Source organism: Epargyreus clarus, unplaced genomic scaffold (genome assembly GCF_041222505.1).
Source record: "Epargyreus clarus isolate Ecla_fem2 unplaced genomic scaffold, WU_Ecla_fem_2.2 ptg000015l, whole genome shotgun sequence".
In the NCBI taxonomy this organism is placed as follows: domain Eukaryota; kingdom Metazoa; phylum Arthropoda; class Insecta; order Lepidoptera; family Hesperiidae; genus Epargyreus; species Epargyreus clarus.
In genome coordinates, this window is record NW_027332223.1 from 15,237,054 (window position 1) to 15,260,353 (window position 23,300).

The 23,300-nt window shown below is 35.4% G+C and overlaps 1 protein-coding gene across 1 annotated transcript; it reads left to right on the plus strand.

Moving 5' to 3' along the window:
* Positions 1-19,197: 19,197 nt before the first annotated feature.
* LOC140747888 (uncharacterized) lies at positions 19,198-21,507 on the plus strand. Its single transcript, XM_073080505.1, has 2 exons — positions 19,198-19,255; positions 20,958-21,507. Exons 1-2 carry the CDS (start codon positions 19,198-19,200, stop codon positions 21,386-21,388), a joined length of 489 nt encoding a protein of 162 aa, XP_072936606.1. The 3' UTR covers positions 21,389-21,507.
* The last annotated feature ends 1,793 nt before the right edge of the window (positions 21,508-23,300 follow it).

Sequence of the window (23,300 nt, forward strand, 5' to 3'; positions counted from 1 at the left end):
TATCACACAACTTGGTGGACTAAACAGAAATACAAGGGTAATGTGGGTATAAATACGCCCCTTTATCATTAGGCGGATTTGTTTATATTTTCGAAAAGCTGGAAGTGCCATGTATTGCTACAAAATATAAAAAAAATGACGGAAAAATATCATTTTCATACCTCGATTTTTTTTTTTTTTTTTATAATATAAGAGTGGCAGACGAGCATGCAGTCCACCTGATGGTAAGTGGCTACTGCCGCCCATGGACATCTGTAATCAACCCCAGATAGGATTAAATATTCCTACCTGAGGTCGGCCACAGATGCGCTGCAACCCCTGAGGACTAAGCTGGAACGCCTCGGAAAAGTCTGTCTCCCTGACCACACCCTTCAAACCGGAACACAGCAGCGCCTAACACTGCTGTTATTAGGTAGAAATAGGTGAGGCGGTGGTGCCGCCGGAGTCGAACCACAAAGGGTTCTACCACCTTCAAATTCTTCAAACCTTCAAACCTTCAAAACCTTCGATATTGTATAACTTGACTTGAAAGAGCTTAGAGTCTAGCAGATAACGTTTTAACACGGTCACTCGTAAACACTGGTTTGGGAGTTTATTACAGACCCAAGATAAGATTGATTTTTTTAGGTCGACCACAGATGCTTTGCTTCGCCTGAGGACTAAGAGTCACGTGTGTCTCTCTTACTACACCCTTCAAACAAGAACATAGAAGCTTGACATTACTTTTATAAGCACGAGTTCTTTGTGCTCATTTAAATTTATAAATTGAACACCAGATCCCCAGTATCCCACTTAAAAATAACCCATAAAAGCCCAAACTTAGCCATGATTATAAAAATTAACAGTACCACCCATGGAGGTTTTGTTAGGAATTTGAATGCACACTCATAAGTAACGTAGGCATAATAAGAGGGTAATTTTATTCAAGTCATTGTTAATTTTTGGGGTGACATTTTTCATTCGAATTAGTTTGGGGGACGGATAAGTCAGAATATTTATTGGCCGAATTTGCGTACCAATATTAGGTTATTTAATTTTTGAAGTGGCGTGGTTTTAATCCATTAGTTTCAATTTATATTCTGAAGTGCTACATAAGGTATTTTATTTATTTTTATTAATACTAAGATCCCTAGGCCATATTTTTGAACTACTTGATTTTGACTCATCATCAATTTGATTATTTTTTTAAATAAGTTCAATAAGCACAGGAATTGAAACCTAAACTCTTTTCATATTAGAATATTCAGTTTCTTATAAGTACTTTATTTTTATCACATGAACTGTATTAGTTGGAGATGCAAAAGATACCGGGTTCGACACCCAGCCAGACGCCGGCTGGCTAATTGTTTATTTATTCCAAGTAAAATTATTGAAATATAGGTATGTAGTCATATTCGTAATATTTTTTGTGTATAAGATAGTAGACTTCATGGTTTGGTTCTTTCCAGAGCACTACAGCATCAGAACCAGAGTACTAGTGAAGAATCCATCTTGGCTAGGATTCACCAAGGGTGTCGGTTACAAATATCATTAGCGTGCCCTTATTATGTCATGAAATCAATATCTCAGTTATACATAAGAACTGGGTTGTCTGTTATTTAATTACTTGTAAGTTGGGCGTTAAAGCCAGCCGGCCGAGTCCACTGAAAGCGCATTGTGTACAACAATGGCGGCAACCGCCATTTACCCAACACGGCTTAAGTCATTCAGCTCTGAATCAGTTGAATGAAATCGCTCGTGAATTGTCACGAATAGCGCCACGAGGGTTTAGGATTGTTTTGTTGGATTCCGGCACTATTAACTAATGGATTTCGTAGTTTCTGATGGCTATTGGCTTAGTAACCCATCATCGTTTGGCTCCTTGTACTTATAAGATTGAAGTAGTCAACAATCAAGCAATCTATTGCTGCCCATTGAAATCTGTAATCAAACCCCGATAGGAGCAAATTCATATCTGAGGTTGGCATTAGATGAGTTAATACGATAATAGATTTGAAGGTGGTAGAACCCTTTGTGGTTCGACTCGGGCGACACCACCGCCACACCTATTTCTACCTAATAACCGCAGTGTTAGGCGCTGCTGTGTTCCGGTTTGAAGGGTGTGGTAAGGGAGACATACTTTTCCGAGGCGTTCCAGCTTAGTCCTCAGGGGTAGCGGCGCATCTGTGGCCGACCTCAGGTAGGAATATCTAATCCTATCTGGGGTTGATTACAGATGTCCATGGGCGGCAGTTGCCACTTACCATCAGGTGGACTGCATGCTTGTCTGCTACTCCTATATTATAAAAAAAAAAATACCTCTGAGAACTAAGACGGAAAGTCTCCGATAAGTATGTCGCTCTTACCTCACCCTCTAAACCAGAATACAGCAGTGCTTAACACTGCTGTTATGAGACAGAACTAAGTGCGGCGGTGCGGTGATGCCGCCGGAGTCTAGCCACAGATGTTAGACTAGGCAAAGATGTGGCATTCTTATTTATACCTCCAGAGTAGCAAATCAAATTTGACCTCTAATTTACTTCAAGCCTTTCTGCCGTTCATCATAGATGTTTTTATTTACATAAATGAATAAACATACTTAGAACAACATAATCTCAATGCATTATATGTAGCTGACCTGGATTCGAACCTGAAAACCTGCTGACTGTCATACCGTTTTGGTAACTGCTACGCAACGCCTACGCGTGATATCAATTTTTCAACTTTTTATGCCTTACAAAAGTTCTAAAGCCCTTTAAACTTACTGACCTCAATAAGCTTACTTATCCTAAGAAAAACCGAAGCTCCAATAGGGCTGTACCACGGTGGGATCCAATCCGTCAGCGTTGACCCAACGGACCCTTGTCAGCGCACAGATGCTCCTGAACCCTTCGCTTTATGAAACAATGTACATAGAAATTTTAATCTTCTAGCTTTTGTCAAATTAAGTTGTGAGCGACTAGCGGCTGTTTCTAGCGATTATCTGAGAATTTTGGTAATATTTATATAGTAATTTTATTTTACTTGGATTTTCAGCTTAATTTGTAAGCGATTCCTAATTCCTAATTCATATGAAAACTATTTGTATTGCTTACGAAGATCAAAAATGTTAGTGTTTTGCGGTTAAGTTATAAGAGATTTACGGATGTTTATACAAATAAATATTAGTACTTACCTACAAGGTAGCAAAGATGACTTTTGTTGCTACTAAAAATAGTCGCTAATGTACAGTCCATTTTGAATTTGGGTAGAGCCAATTAAGACCAGGTTAACAACAGCAAGGGGTATCTAATAGGAGTAAGTAAGATAGGTGTAGAAGAAATACTTAATCACTTTATTATTCGCTAGATTGAAGTTCGTTTCTAGACCCCACCGTAACCGTTGTCTTGCATTGTTCTAAGTGTCATCTACTAGTGTAGCGTTTCTAAAACTGGGCTAGTTCACCGTAGATTGGAGACGTTGAAATCAGAGGCAAAATATGCTTTAGAAAAATGTTAATTTTTTCCGCTGATAGGTATTCCCGAATAGCAAAAAACGTCAAGTAAGAAAATCACTTATTCTAAAAGTGGGCAGTAGATGAAAGAAGTTGAACCATCCTTGCACTAGTGTAGGTTACTTGTTCCGCTAGACATAATAACTTGCGCCACAAACCAAGGATGTCACGCTTAGACCATGCGCAAATTTAATGCCTCCCAAAACTGATACAGTTAGAGAACTATGTCGATCCAGAATGTTCCGTTTCACTCGAGTTTGGGAACCTATGTCATTATAATTTACGAGTTACTCACTCGTGTATTAACATCGAATTTGTAGTTTGCAAATGTATTTCGAGTGCTTGTTTAATGATATTATTTTGTTGGTACGAACTAAATTGAAATTTGGTGACAATATAACAATTAGGTATTTAGGCGAGCTATTTGTTAGTACTTACGGGGATATAATTCTCAGGTAAATAGAAAAGTAACTAAGTTTAGAAAATATAAGTGTTTAAAAAAAGCGTTTAAAGTATCCATGTGTTACTAGTGAGTTGTTCATATTTTGGAGAAATAACTCGTATCTCAATTCCAATTATTTCAATTATTGGTAAATGCTTATTATATCATCGAATAATTATTTATTATTTATCGTTTTTGCGCTACTTGAAGATCATGATTATTTATAATGAATACAAGTGCTTACGAGCTTATTTATAATGAGGTATAATAAAATAAACAATATTTTATGACTGTCCGAATAAAACGTAACGTTTTCAGTGATTACTTTTCTTTGGAAGCGCTCTCAATTTATTACAACTAATATGGAGATTTATGAGTTTATTATACAATAATACTCATAAAATACAATAGTAACATTATAGAAAACGAGCACTATATAATTAACACTATAAGATTATATACAAATTATACAACAACATATATACAAGTGAATTTATATACAGAACACAAATTCAGTCTAAATTACTTAAAGATTTCGGCCTCATCCATCATTTATAAAGAAATATGCTCAAATTTTATATGTACCATCACATATGTTACGTATAAACGCATCTGTACCCTTGGTATGAGTTTTTCGTTTTTACAAGAATGACTATTTTTATATTTGTTTGCGTATTTGCCCATACATTTCCAACAGCGCCCCTAGCGGACTGTATCAGAACTGATTGGAAATGTATGGGAAATGCGTAAACAAATATGAAAACAGTCATTTTTGTAAAAACGTAAAATCTCATACTAAGGGTACTGTATGTACAGAAAGCTGTCGCTTGAAACATTGGCGATCCGTTACCATTTGATATACTGCTCGTACCTGATCCGATAGAAGATCCGATCGTGATAGGCTTAGCGCCAATGGACTACACTATTTTTAGCCATACAATGGACGAATCGAAGGGATTGAATGAACGAAGTGGCTTTATTTAAACTTTTCAATACTTTTTTCATTTATTTTTTGTAACATTGAAATAGCACAGAACAATGCAGTCCACTTGACGGTGAATAGTCACTGGCATTTAAGTTACTGACAGTTAAGTAAGATTTTACTTTTAAGTTAAGTTCAACTTACCTTGTGTTATAAAGGTACCTGAAACAAGATTTAAAAAACAAATTAGACGTGATATTCTTATAATAATTAACTTAACATTATTAGTTTTTCGTCAACTCAATGTTGTCTCATTTCTGGGCATGGGTATCCTATCAAAATGAGAGAGGTTTAGGTCATACTTCCCCAATAACTTCACATATTTCTCAAAGGTGTTAAAAATCTGTCAATTTGCGCTTGGCCAGCGCGGTAGACCATGACTTAAAACCCTGTGACCAGCAATAGGCAATAATGTATTGACGACGACGAGTCTCATCACAAAGAGTTTTAACACCTCATACGCTAATTTCCTAAGGCAGTGAAAACCCAGTGGTTAAGAAACTCTGCCTCTCGATCGAGGGGGACCTCTGATTTTTCGAAATTATGTGCGTATTAGAAATTAATAATCACTGGCTTAAACGGTAAAGGAAAACATCTTGAGGAAACCTGCATACCTGAGAGATTTTAAAAAAAAAATGTCAAAGGTATGAGAAGTCTACCAATACGCACTTGGCCAGCGCAGTTGACTATGGCCTAATACTTCTCATTCTGAGGGAGACCCAGCAGTGGGACATGATGACGCTAATTTACTTCTATTCCGTATTCGAAACAGTACAATTAGTACAGTTCCCAGTACACTTTGTCTGCAAGATAGTTATGCAAAGTTAGTTCACTCAATAGTTATAAGCGTACAATATATCAGTTGTACTCGACTGTTCGACGTGCATATAGTTTGTAAGGATATCAATTTATAGTGACAGTATTACTGTCATAGTTCATGCTATTATACATTGCAATTTGCTGTAATATTCCGTTCTGTATCCTTAGCATGAGTTTATACGTATTTACAAAAATGCCTGTTTTTGTATTTGTTTACGTATTTCCCATATATTGCCAATCAGTTCTGATACAGTCCACTGGGGGCGCTGATTGGAAATAACAAAAGCAGTCTTTTTTGTAAAGACGTAAATTTTCATACTAAGAGTACTGATTTGTTTTGTGTATCTTTTTATATAAGAGTGTGTAAAATCCCACCAGATAGCCTATATTTTACTCTTGACCTGTTTATAAAAAAAACTAAATGGAGAAATTCATTCGTTTTTACCGCGGTGTTGAGTGACCTTGCTTCTAAACAGTTCTTTGGAGGTAAAAAACGAGAACAAGTTTACAAGATCATTGAACAAAACCAGAGAAAAAGAGCTTATTATAAAATAAACGATGAAAATATAGGGTTCACCTCCACATGCTCCATTAGAAATTCTCCGTAATGCTCCACTTACTAAATGATTAAATTAGCTAAGTATATTTTAATGAAAAATATGTGTGTACATTTCTTTCGTACCTATGTTCTTGGCAATTTATGAAACATATATGTTGTGAAGCGTTGGATAGTTATTTTCGTGGTAATTTCTCCGAAATAAAACATTTAAATTTGATTTTATTTGTAAGTCAATAACTCTTCTATGAAGTCGTTAAAAGATGTAATTCCTCTGGAGCTGTAAATCTCCAAGTGATAATTATATTCATGTTTGATAGTTCTTACAAAGCAGAAAACAGCAGCAAACATCTTATTTATGACTTCGGTACCGCAAAGACATCTACGTTTGATTCTTTATTTTTTGTTAAGATATAGGTATATACCTATATACCTACACTATAGATAGTCTGTTTTGTGATCGCCCAAATTACATTTATTGCGTTTACGAATAATTTCTGAACGTACGTAATTACTTTGAATTTTCATAACAAACATTTACATACAATAACCAACATTCCTTATCTTACAGCGTACCCACGTTAGGAATGAGTGACGGATGATCTCCCTAAATTAGGGCACGGGAGGCCTCATAATAACCCATATCATTTTACATGACTCATATTGCTGAATTCCTGGATAGTTTTCAGATTATAATCTGGTTGAGCGTTTGTTTTGGATATTAAATGTTTAGAATAAAGAAATGCTTTTCATTATTATTTAATGCCATAGTAATTTCTTTCTAAGATGTTACAAAGAAAAAGATAATTATATTTTATTAAAGAAAATGATCAGAAAACAGCAATGCTATCACTGTAATAACACAGAAAGAGCGATATTATCGTCGAAGAATCAACCACACCTAATATTATTATGTTGCAATCCGTCAAGTTGTTTGGTTTGCTAAAGAAATGGCAAAGAATGAGACATACATACATACGTTCGTAAAACATTGCCCTCCATAACCATTTAAAAAGAACAAACATCAAGAGAAGCTTCACAATATACTAGATTTCTGAAAGCGCTGGAATTACAAAGATTACGAAAATATCTAACACGTTCATTTGCTGAAAAACGTACGAGCCATAAATTCCGCTCGACCCCATAAAGCCATTACGCGGCGCTGCACTCTTAGGGTCACAACGACCCCGACCTGACAAATGTGCCGGTTCTACAACCAGCTGTTTACAACACGGAAAATTCCTATTACGCTGATATTTTATTTTCTTTTGCAGAAGAAAATATAAAAATAAAATGAGAGATTATTATAAAAAAGTCGACTGCTTAAAAATAATTAAATGAAGAAGTGTGTGACGTAGCCTATGTCAGTCTCACAATTTAGTTTAGACCTCAGAGTAATGTTTAGACAAATCCAATGACACTTCATTATGTCAAATTCCCTCTAGACATTTGGCCTGCAGAGCGTGCCAAAGAAAAAGACATAGATAAATACATATTTTTGAACAACATCATCCTCCATAATTGAAAAAAAGGCATATTAATAAAATAGATTTTTTTAAATTAAACATACTTTTGTAAATACATGTTTTGTAAATGCATTTAATAACTTAATCGTAATATTTAAGATTTCAAATACATTCTCATAAACCACATACACAAGGCCACATGTTAAGTAATGCTAAACTTGTTCCAAAATTTCATTCACAAGCTACCGGCTATTTATGAATTAAAATGTTGCAATTGATAATTACTCGTAACTTACTGATAAGAGTAACAAATCGCGGTCCAGAAAATCCGCAAAAATGTCCCAACGTCACCGTTTAAATGTCATTTCGTAACGAGTTTCCGACGGGTTACTAGTGACCTTTAGAAACACCTGTTTAGGGTTGCCACAAGAATGAACGTTATAGTAATAATACTATACAAATATAATTTGTTATAGTGGATATACATAATGACAACAAATTATATGTACTAGATAAATATAATTTGTTGTCATTATGTATATCCAACACATATAATGAAAACGAAAACCCTTATAATATTACTAGTGTCTGTCTGTCCGTCTGTCACATTCCGTTGTTCTACGAGTTTATCAATTACGTTTAAATTTTGATTTACATACGCATTTTTGTGATCCGAACACAGGCGTGTAACGTAAACAAAATATATATTTTTAAAGGGTTTGCAAGGAAAAAATTAGTCAATTCATTTTTCCTTCAGACAGACATGATATTTCAGCTTATGCGTCTGGTTGTAAAGGCCTCAAATATATTTTGTTTCATCTAAGTTTAAACTAGAGTCAGTAGTTCGGATAAATAAAAATAAAATTAACTGCTCTCAATTGTTTTCTGGAATGCGTTTAAATGGCTGTCTTTGGTCAGATTACACCTGAGTGCAATATTTTTGACTTAAATCCAAACGTAAGCAAAATTACTTGTCCATGTAATGTCGATAACAGACAACCCTATACCTGTTACATATTGCTCAAGATGGTATTTAATTTGATCGAATGGTTTCATCTTAAAGCGATTTCGTAATGTTAATATTACGTTATTGCAATATGATTGAACCGTGCGGCTTGCGTCAGCGGCGTGTGATGATAGCAACGGCGATCTTCCAAAGTAATTTATTAGGGATCCGTACCCAAATTTACCCTTTGTTTTGCTTTTTCCCTTGTTTTGTTTTTTTTTTAAACCTACGCTGTATGCATGTAAGTCCAAGCCTGTCCATCTGCCGCTGGTCTTTATCTTGGGAGAGCCCAAAAAAGAATTGAACCGTAATAGATAGATACTTGAAAATTTCAGTGCTATGGCTGATATAATAACAAGCACCAAAAAAACAAATGTAGTTAAAAATAAAAGGGTGTCCCCATACAAGAAATCAGTTTGTTCTGTATTTTACACAGTTTATCTTTTCACAATGCATTTACTGTTTTCTGCCGTAATGATAAATTTAACAAATATTAATAATTAAAAAGAAAATTGTTGGTACGCAATACTCCGTCCTTACGTGTTTAGAGTTCAACTTGTACAATCATACTCGGTAAATTATTATTAGTTTATTAACTTGCAATTATTATAAATGCCTATGTTCATATCATAAATAAAAGCTTGTAAAGCTTTAAATGAAATATCCAATAGTAATAACATTCAAAAGTATAGAAACACTCTCGCTAATTATTGAGGTGTCAGACTTAACATTTACCACCTTATGGCAGTGAATAGTCACTTACAATAAGCCAAGTTAGTAATTACAGTTGTAGGTAGGTGCGAACAATCCTTATTGCAACATCTCTCAGACAGGACAATAGAAACTACGCAGTTACTAATGGTAGTTCCAATTAGTATCAACTAGTTATGGAGTTTGCTTTTAATTAATGATATGTGAGATAATTGATTATGTAGAGATCATTTTCGTAAATATTATGTACATGAATAAAGATACATCTATTATTCTTATTTATCTACCTGCAGGCACGGCAGTGCCACCGCAAGTCGAGCAAAAAAATATATTTATCCACATAGATAAGTAATACAAAAACTTATAAATGAAATTTCGTGCACAGTTCCTCCTTATTCTTAACGAAATATCTTCCAGCAGACCTATAAAAGGAGATGGGTTAAGAAATGGTGGATACGCGTACACGAGACTGAATAAAGTTATGCTGTTATTTATTTTATTTATATAATACCTAATAATAATAATACCTAATTTACTTACTACTTTGTTAATTACATACCGTTATCTTGTATAGATCTTGAAATATTCCATTTTCTGCGATCGAATTAAAAATTAAAAATATTGTATTTTAAACGGAGTTAGAATAATTCTCTATATTACACTATACTAGCTAATATTATAAAATGAGTAGGTGTGAAAAGCACTGAAGCAACTTGCGGGCAGTACAATAGGACTTCGTTAAGCGACTAATAAGTTGACTCAACTTGAAGTTAAGCTGTTGTTACTAGTTTTATAATTTGTAACAGGATTAACACATAGTGTTACGATAAGTTTTATAGATAAGTACGATTATCGCTTTGAAATTCAAGAAGTCTAAGTAATAGAGTAATTAACGTAGTATTAATTAACGTTGTACAAATGTACATGACGATAATAGGTGTTTTTTTTTCATTCATGTAAATATTATTTAAATATAATTGCGGTTATAATGAGAATAACCGCACGTTGCATTTTTGCGTCCTGTAGTGTAAAATATTGGTAGTAGTTATTATCTTTAATAATTGGCTAAGTAATAGGGTCCAGTTTACCCTTTGGGTATAAAACTCGAAAAAGGATCCGGTGTCTATTTGTGCAGGGTTACCATTACCGTAAGCTTTGGTATATGTAGTTTTATAGAAGTAACGTATTAAACTGGTCTAATAATTACACCTGAAGGTACGAAGAGCCCAACTAGCGCGGACAGAACAATGAGAACTTCAAATTGGAATCAACTGTAGTTAGCATTGTGATTTGCGGCAGCACCTGCAAGTAGTTTGGGGACATTATTAGTTTTAGTTATATGATGATTGTATAGAATCCGATTACGTGATTACAATAGTCTGTTTTCGAGTGCACGAGAGTTCTGTGGCTCTCAAAAAGTTCAAATGGATGTAAAGATTCTAGAACTATCATGGTTCGATCGAGGAGGTATTACCGCTATAATTTCTTGTATTACTAGCGTAGAGCAGTTGTGCGTTTCGGTGGTACCCAACCACCTGTGTATGCCGCCTGCCTTACATATGAGGGCACTAATTTAGTCTTCAGGAGGGCCAATACATCTGTGATCGGCTGTGGTGAGGTAGAACGCCTATTCTATATAGAGTTTTGAAGGTGGTAGAACCCTTTGTGGTTCGACTTCGCCGGCACAACCGCTACACCTATTTCTGCCTTAAAACAGTAGTGTTAGGCGCTGCTGTGTTCCGTTTTGAAGGGTGTGGTAAGGGAGACATACTTTTCCGAGGCGTTCCAACTTAGACCTCAGGGGTAGCGGCGCATCTGTGGCCAACCTCAGGTAGGAATAACGAATCCTATCTGGGGTTGATTACAAGTGAACATGGGCGGCAGTAGCCACTTACCATCAGGTGGACTGCATGCTCGTCTGCTATTCCAATATTATAAAAAAAAAGTTGGTTACAGATGTCCATGAGCGGTAATGATAAATAGTATGAATGGACGGTAATAATGGGATAACAGGGAGCTGGCCGAGAACATGGGTCTCAAGGTACAAATAAAAATTATAAAAATAAACTCAGTAAGTAACAAATAAAAAATACCAGAAAATTCTTGTTCATTCTAAAACGATATCAAAGCATACAAATCGGAAAACGCTATAATTGGGCACAAAACAACCATGTAGACAGAATCCGTGAGCAATACAATCAAAATTCCGATTCCTTTCCCCTCCAGCGCGAATCTCCGACAAAGTGCGGGATGTCATCTCCTGTGCTAAACGAAATAATGAAATGTTCTAATCGAATCTGAATGAGATTAAAAACCAATTATCGGGTGCAAAGCGCCCTACAGCGACAGTGATTGGGTTAACGAGACGTACGCTCTAGATAGATGTTTTTTATGCAAATTTAAAAATTTTCAACAAAGATTTTTAATGCTCTAAAATTTTAATTGTAGTGCTTTAATGTATAAAATATGGATGTGAATTTTGTTTGAGTCTATATGTTTTGTAATTTATTCGATGTGTCCAACATTCAGTCTGAAAAAAAATTAATAACTAGGTAAATGAAATTAGGTATCTTTTTTACGTTTTTTTAATTTGCTGCCTATATGGTGCATGAGAAATCAGAACAAAAATCTGACCAGTTATCGTATTGTAAAACGAATAAAACTGTTTATCGACCTTTAAGCGCTCAGACTAACAAACAGACATGTTTTAAATTCGTATGAATATTAATTTTAAATATTACAGTTAAGAATAACTCTGAATGGGATCAAAAACCAATTATCGTATGCATAGCGCCCCACGGTGAGGAATGATTGGAATTATATTGCCTAATTGAGTGGAATTAAGGGTAGTTCTGAGGTATGGTAGTATTGTAAGCATTTATAAAAAAATCTTATATTTAGCATTGCATTTTGGACAATACATACCTAAAACAAATTTCGAAAGAGTTAATTTATTATAAGTAAAAAGTATATCTATATTTTTATCAAATCTCATGTGTCTGTGTTTAACAAATATGACTGTTAGACACGGCACGAAGCGGTGTTGGGAGTATAATAGGATTTTTGTTGGGAGATAAAAGACTAGTAGATAAATTTGAATGTCTAATATGCCTTTGATTAACATTATGAGGCATCAAACGTAGTGTATTGAGGTAGCGATGCATCTGTGACCAATTTCAGGTTGAAAGGTTAATTACAAATGGAAGTGATCATTGACCATTAGGTACATTGCATTATCTTTTGTTATTTTACAAAAAATAGTTTAGTAATAATACTATAGTGTGAATAGACCCGAACCGTCGGAACTTTTATTATACAATTCGCAGTCATATACGGAATAATCTAGGAAATTAATACGGTGCATATTCTAATTAAAACGGTTAATATTCACCGCAGTGGTAGCGTGGGCTTAACACTCTTATTGCGTTTCGCATTTTAACGAAATTTCATGCTAGATGCATGTGACACGCATGCATAGCATTATTGCACATGCATGCCTAGATTACTTGGGATGCCGGATTCGTACTTTTATTTGCTAATGTAATAAGTAGTAACTTAGTAAGATATCTTATAATAATGATATTACGCAGCTGTAATCAGGTTCAAAAGGTGTGGTAAGGTCGTATATGGTGCTTTAGATGTACATATTTATATTTATATTTATGTAGATATATAGTTTTCAGGGATAGCAATGCAACTGCTTACGAATCGGTAGGATTTAAATCCTTGTCCCTGTAGTTCCGGGACTAGAATAGGGCTACCGGCGTCGCTCCCACGTCGTCGGGTACCTTTTGAAGGTTTTCCCCTCGAGAAAAAAAAGGAGTTAAATCCTATGGCCTATTATTACGCATTAGTTTCTTAGGTGCTTTTAAAAATAATTTATTGTTATTATTTATTAGTTAATCGAGTCTTTAAGTTCGATTTAAGTGTACATATGGGACATCGTATTGCTTTTTTTGGGTACAGGTTACGTGTGGGCTAAAGTGGTATGATAGCACCAAGTGAATGTTGCTATTGCAACTATCAATACATTTCTGCAATTACACGGAAATAGTCTATGGCAATCAGCTTCATTAAACTTGAAAGATGACCCAGTTTTCAAAACCCGTTGTCATATATTACGATCGCTAGTAAAATTTGGGAATTTGTCACATCTGAATTTACAGCCCGATAATGTCGAATATCCAAGATTTGTGATGTGACTTCGGAAGGTCGTTTCCTAGAATAATATTTTATGTGACGTATTTTATGTCGGGAATAAGGCGCTTGTCCCAACGCCAATGAGTAAACGAGTAAAAATAAGGCAAGTTCCATTTTGAGTTACATGGAGTATATGGCGAAGGATTATCTTTAATTATTCCATTAATTCTGGTAACCCACAATTCAAGTAGCCTTTGGTAGCCAAGATTCCATTAGAAAACTTACAAAAAATATAAACTAACTAAGAAAATTATAAACAAGATACTCGTAATATTCTTATAGTTAGGTTCAGAAGATATCAGTGGTCGTATGTCATCTTGCCTGAAGTGTGAGATAGAATAATGTAATCTAAGGAGGAGGTAAAAATAATTAAACATTGTTTATGAAGCAAAAACAGAAACAAAAATGAAAACAGTGCCATAGCTGAATAAAAAAGACAAGAAAAGGGTACAGGGATAACATGAACAAATACGTAAACATAGACGCTGCTATTTACGGATTAAGTACAATTTATACGTTACTAAACGTAATATATTTATTAGTTGTAATTAATTCCAAATTTGTGATTTATCTGCACTAATATTATAAAGAGGAAAACTTTGTTTGTTTGGTTGTAATGAATAGGCTCAAAAACTACTGGACCGATTTTAAAAATTCTTTCACCATTCGAAAGCTACATTATCCACGAGTAACATAGGCTATATTTTGTATGAAATATATTTGATAAATAGATTTTGAGGCGGTACAAAGTTTGCCGGGTCAGCTAGTTTCATATAAACATATTATTTTTAATATTTTAATTATTTTGATATTTTATCGCTTGAACCCTCGCACTGGTACCAGCGTGCTACGGTTAACCAATCCGTATACTTTATTCATTTGGTATAAAATTCCACGAGATATTTAATGAGCTCATGCAAAATTGATGTGGAGTGCTTCCAGATGAAACGGTTAGGGGTTAAGATTAAATCGTAAGCTCAAGGAATTTAGATAAAGTCTTATTAATGTTGCATTTGATCGTGTAACAGTGAGTAAACTTGCTTAGGAATTACCTATTTATCGTCGTGGTTACTTCCGTGTAGAGTTTGAAAACGGGTTAGTCTTAATAATTTCATGAATGTAAAAAAACTGAGTATTTTCGTGACTTTCATTGTAATGTATTATGAAAAATATGTCTCTATCCGAATGTTTTCCATCCTTTTTGTGTCAAAGTAATTACTTATTTATGTCTTTACTGTATTTTATTGTAATCATTAGTTACGTAATAATTTGCATCAGATCAGATATGCTGTGCAAAAATACATAAAGGAATTGACAGTTCCATAATTTAGACGAATGTAACACCTCATCTGTTAAAATCCGACAAGCCATTTAAGCTTCAGGGCCTGCCAAAAAATGAGACATACATACATGCATACACTCAAAATCATCTGGTAGTTGAAAATTCAACCTTCATTTTTTGTACACACCCACAAAAGTCTAATTTAAAAAACTGGAGGAGTTTGATTTACAGTAGAAAAAAACCCTCCACCTAAGCCGCTGGAACATAAGCCACATATTATCCACATAGCTATAAATTCGTTACGCATATTTTTTCTAGAATTTTAAAAATTATACAATGTACGTCCATTGTATTTAACCAGTAGTCTAGTAGTCTAACGATGTCTGAACTGCATGTCTCTAGAGACTATTTCCTCGATCAGTATTCTTCGGTTTGATCAACTCTTGGCACATTCGACATGTTGAGCAATATTGCGCAATAGTGTTGTTGCCAGTCTCTTTAACGTAATCGCTTAGAATGAGATAAACTTTCCTAGAATCTCTAATGTAATAAAATTGTTATTGAGTATTCAGTCGTTGTTAGAACGTTAGCAGTAATAGTCTAATAAACTATTCTTGTATTTCTGAGAAGTTTCAATGACGTAAATGCACCTTTGATTTTGCCAATTTTGATATTTTTATCTCATAAGTTAATTCAATCTTATATATTCTTTTTATGTAATCACAACACTCAAAAAATATTGAATGAAAAAAAAAAAGTTTTCTTCATTACATTGCATTTCTATATGAGAGTGTGCTTCTCATTATGAGAGGCAACCCGTGCCCAGCAGTGGGACAGTAATGGGTTGATGATGATGATAGGAGTGTGCTTATATGCTTGCATCTATCTATAGTAGAACTTGAACAAAAATATATTTGCAATTCCTACATTAATTTCATTTGATATGTCATATGTTACAGTTTGCTAAACTTTTTCTTAAATTGCTTATTTTACTCTTTTATCACCAACCAATACAAAATTCAGATGTTCCTCGTTGGGTCACAGAGAAGCAATGAGTACCAAATTTGAAGGTGGTAGAACCCTTTGTGGTTCGACTCCGGCGACACCACCGCCACACCTATTTCTGCCTACAAACAGCAGTGTTAGGCGCTGCTGTGTTCCGTTTTGAAGGGTGTGGTAAGGGAGACATACTTTTCCGAGGCGTTCCAGCTTAGTCTTCAGGTGTGCGGCGCATCTGTGGCCGACCTCAGATAGGAATATCTAATCCTATCTGGGGTTGATTACAGATGTCCATGGGCTGCAGTAGCCACTTACCATCAGGTGGATTGCATGCTCGTCTGCTACTCCTATATTATAAAAAAAAATCAATTCCATTGGGCGGCCCTGTTTAGGAGCAAATTGTCTGTGACAAACGTACGGCCAGACACACGAGCGATCCTATAAGGGAGTTTTATTTTTTGTTTTTTTCGTATGAACCCCCAAAACGTTATACCAACAGCGAATATATTTGTAGTTATGTAGACAAGGAGGTGAAGTACGACTTACTAATACCCAAGAGGTGGCACCGGAGACATCCTGTCAGCAACCAGGACGTGCTCACGCTGATTGGATGGAAATTACGGAAATAGTGTTTCGATTGACTTAGCGCTCGATTAAATTATTTTATGTTATTAGTCGAGATGTCTGATGACTTACGGGATCTTTAATCACTAACTCCTGCCTTAAAATTGGTATTCATTCAGAATATTTGCAATCTTTTTGTCGAATTGTGTAGGATATGTTTTTGAATGTGTTTATGTCTCATTCTTTGTCAACATGTGAGATGTCGTTGGATTCGTCTAAATTATAGAATTGACTTAGGCTGTATCTTTAAGCAGTTTTGTTTTGTTTTTTATAATAATTAAGTTTATTATGTTTTACTGCTAGACACGGTTTTTGGATAATTAGGGGGATATATAGGAAAAGAGGCGGAGTTAGTCCCAGACTAATTTGGTGGTGAAAAACCGACCGTAGTTACAAATAAGGTTTTTGCAAGATTTCATATCTGGTAGCCAATGAAAACAGGTGGGAATGACGCCTTAATATGCCTTTCAAAGTGCAGAATCGCCCATATTTAGCCACTGATGGTCGCCCATCCAACTCCCGACGGCGTCTGACGTTGCTTAATTTTGTATATCGGTTACAAGCTACACAATCCGCGATGCACGCAGACCGAATCCAAAAAGATAACACTCGTATAAATGAAAATGCAGTATAAAAGGAATACAGTTAAATACGTTTACTTATTCACGTATCTACCAAACAACTTATCATTTAAACCTTCCGATCACGTTAGCGCAGGTCTGAATTTTTAAAATGCTTTTAGCGTAAACGAAAATTTAATTAACGGTTTCAAAAGGTCGGTAGAGCTAATTGACTTTAAATTTGGACCGCTTCTCGTTCGGGAGCTAATAATTTTAAACACACCAAATTAATTTCAGTACTCCGTACTTGTGATATGAAATACAGTAAATAATGTATGAGTGAAAGGGAGTACTCACATTGACTAAAACTTTACCGTGTAAATTCCGAAAAAACGTACTTCGATTGCGAATATGGCGATGGCCTCAGTTCCATTTCCTATGGTAGCTAATGTTTCAATGCCAAGTAAATTTTCAATTTTTTCTTATGGACTTTACATTATTTTTATGAGGGATTTTTATTCTTGTTTAAAGTCGTATTTTATTGTATTGCAAAGCGCCCCAAAAGAAAGAAGAATCAATTACAGATTTCACTCTATTAAAAAAAACACAGAGTAATTAATGCGTTATTAGGTATGCGAATATTATAGACATTATTTAATTTTATGACCGTAAATTAAATACGATGAATAAAAATTGCAGTTAATAGGATTAAACAGTACCGGATTTCACAGTACCGAAACCATCTCAATAAATGTGGGGTCTCCCTTGCAGTCGGTGGTTGTAAAATATATGGAAATTAAATAGAGATAAGGGTGATATGTTGTTGTTTCTGTTGGAACTGACAGGAGCCAGTAGCAAATATTATATTACTGATGAAAGATAATACTATCTGATGAAGCGAGATTATACGAGTTTGCGTATGTTAAGTCACTGCGTTCATTGACAGTGGTAACCGATCACGAATAAGGATGAATATACACTTGACGTAGATCACAAATGTGTTACGGCCTTCGGAGACTGAGTTAGGATGCCTTTTTTTATAATATAGGAGTAGCAGACGAGCATGCAGTCCACCTGATGGTAAGTGGCTACTGCCGCCCATGGACATCTGTAATCAACCCCAGATTGGATTAGATATTCCTACTTGAGGTCGGCCACAGATGCGCTCCTACCCTTGAGGACTAAGCTGGAACGCCTCGGAAAAGTGTGTCTCCTTTACCACACCTTTCAAACCAGAACACAGCAGCGTTTAACACTGTTGTTATGAGGCAGAAATAGGTGTGGTGGTGGTGCCGCCGGAGTCGAACCACAAAGGGTTCTATCACCTTCAACCTTCACCTTGCCTTTCTTATGTTATTGAAAAAGCAGTTTATCTTGCAGCTACTTTATGGTTTGTGGCAAATGGCGTCCATGTACAATTATAATAGACATACGATTTAAGTATTTCGTTACATCGACATAGATATGTTGTTACCCCTGAGGTCTAAGTTGGAAGGCCTCATCTAAGTGTTTCTTCCTTATTACACCCTTCGTGTTCGCTATAATCTATATTACCACTGTAGTTAAGCGGAAAAAGGTGCTACGAAGAATTCTATCGCCTTTAAGTCTACTTCCTGTGTAAAGGGTACATCGCGCAACGATGTAAAATAACAATTATAGTTTAAAAACTAAAAAACACGCTAAAATCGCACAAGGAAAATCGTTATTCCTGATTCCGGATGATCCTGATGAGGAGAATGAGATAAAATTATTTAAATCGTGTATCTTCAATCGTCGTGTGTGTCATCGGTTCTGGTGAAAATCGAGTTCAAAGATTCCATTACATACATACTTACATACATATATATAGGTCAAGCTAATAAAAGTGTGATAAAAAGGAGAAACAATTTACTACTGCAGTATCTTCAACACATAACCGTGTGGCATTTACCAATTATAAACGCAATGAATGACACTTAAACAGCTTCATATAATTAACGATACACGAGTACTGAATATCCAATTATAATAACTAATTTACGAGTAATAAAATTCAGTAATTAATTCACTTGTATGGAAGTAATCCTCTGTATGTGAACATGGGAGTGTTAAGTGTGTATATTTTGCCAATTTTTGCATTTATACGAATAGAAACTGGTGAGTTGGAACTGTTTTTGGAGTTTTACTTAAGATCCCTAAATTACTGCATATTAGCAGTTATTACTCTTTTATCTTGATATTTAAGTTGATCTAAATCATGTCAATGATAGTACGGATAAGACAAAAGAATAGTGAATATTTAAAAATATTTGGATTCTGTTAAAAAATCGATGTCCGAAATTACGATAAGTAGTAAAGAGGTACACATTTCGGCTTAAAACTTTGGGAGCGACACACACAAGGATATACTACGTATGACACGTCGGCCATTGTGAACAATGGTACACTGGTAATGTACTGTATGTAATGTACATTGATGCACTGAAAAATAAATTACTAAACTACTTGTTAGTATTTCTCATTTCTTCTTCATAATACACCACGTATAAGTTTCTTTACTAAAAGTTATATTAAATTTTAGTAATACATCCTGCAAGTTACTTAGATAACAACAGTGCATTTCATACGTACAAGTTTCTGATAGTCTACACTTGTTCTTATGAAGCGGGGTACACAGAAGAGACGCCGGTCGCGGACTAAACCTGACCGCGGCCTAAACATAACATTTAAGCGACATACAATGTAGTGCCAATGGCACCCTAGTTACGCCGACGTATCATCTGTGTGAGTTTAGCAATAAATAAACAACAACAAAGTTACGTTGTTGCGACTGTGAGGAGGAAATAAATTTTAATGGCACTTTGTCGCCTGTGCGTGACTAAAGCATGATTTAGGTCTTCCGCGTACGGTCTACTTAAAATAATGTTCTTAAACTATTTGAAACTATGTTTATGAATGATGTAGCAAGAAGTTTAGTAAAAAACAGATCATAAAATCTTAGTCCCCCATTCCTCCTGTTTCATTTCAATCTAAATCACTGTGATACACGGACACTTCAGACGAAAGTTTATTGTACTACTTGTTAATGCAACATGGTAGAATGAATTTGCTAAAGTATGCAGCAGTTTGGCGTGGACCTCTTTACGCTTTTACTTATTTTCGACCCATTTGATACTCGTTTTGATTTTGTTTTGGTCACTTGGCACTGCTCGCTCGTCATTGTATAGGTACTATTTACTCCTCACTTGTTACTCTTCGCTCGTCATTCAATACTGGTCGCTCGTCACTTAAAACTGTTCACTCGTCACTTAATACTGTTTCTTCGTCACTTGTTACTGTTTTCTCATCACTTGTTCTTCACTTAAAATGCCCGGCAATACCCTCGAGTGTCTTAACAACACTTACGATCCATCATTAAAGTGTTCAACTTGTGAAACTTAGCAACTTTGTTGAATGGCGTAGCTTGAACTAGTATTTGTTGGTTCTTCTGTTGATCCGTTAAGTCCATATTTATTAGAAGCTGTAATTATTTAGGATTGGGCTTTGATGCCTTTTTGTGTGGCTCACAGACCCATCAGGATTAAAAGAAACTTTTGTTTTCATTAATCTCAATGGCGGCTTATTTGGAGTATTTAGTAAATTGTTTTGTAATTCATGTCCGTTAACAATTTATAACTGTGAGGTAAGCCATAAGTTACAAGACATACTTACTCCAAACAGGAAGATTATACGTAAAAGAAATTCGAGACCATCGTTTGCCAAATGAGCGCATTGGATTATCGAACGATATAATATAGGTTTTGTAGTATACCCTAGGATTTATTGCTGTATAATAGAAATTTGGAATGTTATGTTCCAGTTCCACCCGAAGCCTGCTTCGCGAACTTCAGATGGGATGACTGTGGGCAAGCGCCAACACCCGTGATGTATTATTGGAAGCCAGGGTCACGGTGCGAGGTTGGCATGTGGCGAGGGTGCCTCCCCAATCTGAACATGTTCCAAGACGAGTACGAATGCGTCACCACATGCATTTTCACATCCAGAGCCATGCCAGAGGACTACCACTCGATCAATGAGAACGAGATAGAAGATAAAACGGAAACCACTGAAGCAGAAATTGAAAGTACCACTGGAGACACGGAAGCAACAACAGAATTAACAGCAGCAGATAGTGATGGTAACGGTGATAACGGTGGTAACGGTGGTAACGGTGGTAGTGGTGATACTGCGGGTACTGAGGCAACTGATGCAGTAACTACGGAGGCTGCAGAAGAGGCAGGAGGCGAATAGTTGGTCGACATGTGATACTTTAAAATAATATCGGATTAAACTCGTACATTCTATTGAATATACTGAAAATAGATAATTCAAATTCAGTTTTACCTACTTCACTTTATTTGAATATTTTCGGTAAAATATAGGCTAATAAAAACTTCCAAAATTATAGAATCCTTAGTATTTTTTTTATGACTTTCAGGGGTCAAGTGTTGCTCATCATATAAATATCAAAAAGTAATACAATGAGGGCGTGCTGTCTTAGTTACTAAGTGTGTTTAGTAAATGCTTTGTACGGTCTCGTCTTGACGGTCTCACATATTTTAGTATGACTCAAACACAAGAAATACCGTATTTGCTTGCCAATGATCTATTTTAACACTCGATTGTGTACAAGTTTATTTTTAGTTGCGATTATTAAGTACTTTATTTCTTTGATCCTTAACATTCATACGTTAACCCGTTAACACTTTAGCCCGAAAAACTAAACTACCGCCGTAGTTACATAACTTTAATAAATATCGAACACCGAAGTTAGTATCCAAATCATTTCATTATTTTGATTAATTTTCTTATCCTTCTTATTTATTAATTATCCCACAATCTTCCTAATCTTACGACCTTGCAGTTAATAAACCAGCATCGAATCCAAAAAAAATAGCACCTACTTCGATTTTTAGCCCGTAAAATAATATTAAAATAGCAACTGACGGTTAAGAACTGCTGGTTGCGAGTTATGGCTGTTTTCATACGAAGGACGCACCGGCTAGTGCTGTAATAAATTCGCAATAAATATCGAGTATTGTGTTCGATAGATTAATTTAACCTCGACGCTATCGCAGGCAGCCGCGCGGGATTTATTCGTGTGACCAATGGATGCAGTATTGAAAATGGCGGCCAGGTACAAATTGAACAACAGATGTAAAGTTTAAATATGAATGAATAAATAACATTTTATGCGACGCGAATGCCGTGGTAAAGAAGAGTACATCTTCAAAACAAAATAATCATAATTTATTTTTTAATTCGAGACTTTCTACATTGTTACAAAATCGACTTGGTTACACATTATATGGTCGATCAAATATCGGCAAAGCATTATTTACTCGAGTTTAAATGATAGTGAACTTAAACTATATTTATATAACTATATTCATCTTATTTCTCGAACTCTTATTCTATCGACAATCGCACCTCACTTTTGACGAAGGCTTATATAAAATAGTGTCCCGGTTTGTGAAAAATGTCCCAGTCTCGCGAAGCACTACTTTACTTAACGTGTGTATGATTTATCGGAGTTTGAACAACGTCCCAATACTTGTACGGAGCAGGTAGGTGATATATGTCCTTATATATAGATAGATAGATGTGTAGGATAGTCGAGATCCATTTCTCTTCACGAATACGTGTCTATATACGATAGAGATTTTGATTTAAACTTTGGATTTATCTTGGGATGGTGTTTACTTGACGACACGAGTGGCGTAGCAGTAAATGTACGGATTGGACGCAGTGAGGATTCTGGATTCGAACTCGGTTACGCAAGTATCGAAAATGTCCTTCTTTATTACAAAATAAAAATTTTACTCCACTGCGGAGAGTAATGTTATTAAGTATGTGCGTCTCATTTTTTGGCCCTCCAACCCAAACGGTTTGACGGATTTGATGTATGAGGTGTCGTTGGATGCATCCAAATTGTGGGAGTGTTATAGGTTCTTTAAGCAGTTGGGTTTTTGTTTTTTTTAAACATTTAAAATGGTCTTAATTACACATCGTACTACTACAAAATGCTACTATTACTTAAAATATTATCAATGTGACAATTTTGCTATCATAACTTACAAAATATAGAGTTCACCTTTATAAGGACAAGTCTCTACATCGTGCGTAGAGTATACCGTTCCGTAATACAAAAATCTATTCCTGA

Coding starts and splice junctions, on each gene's coding strand:
- LOC140747888 (XM_073080505.1), top strand. CDS start 19,198: ATGGGAGTGTTAAGTGTGTATATTTTGCCAATTTTTGCATTTATACGA. Junction 19,256..20,957: donor ATTTATACGAATAGAAACTG/GTGAGTTGGAAC, acceptor GTTATGTTCCAG/TTCCACCCGAAGCCTGCTTC.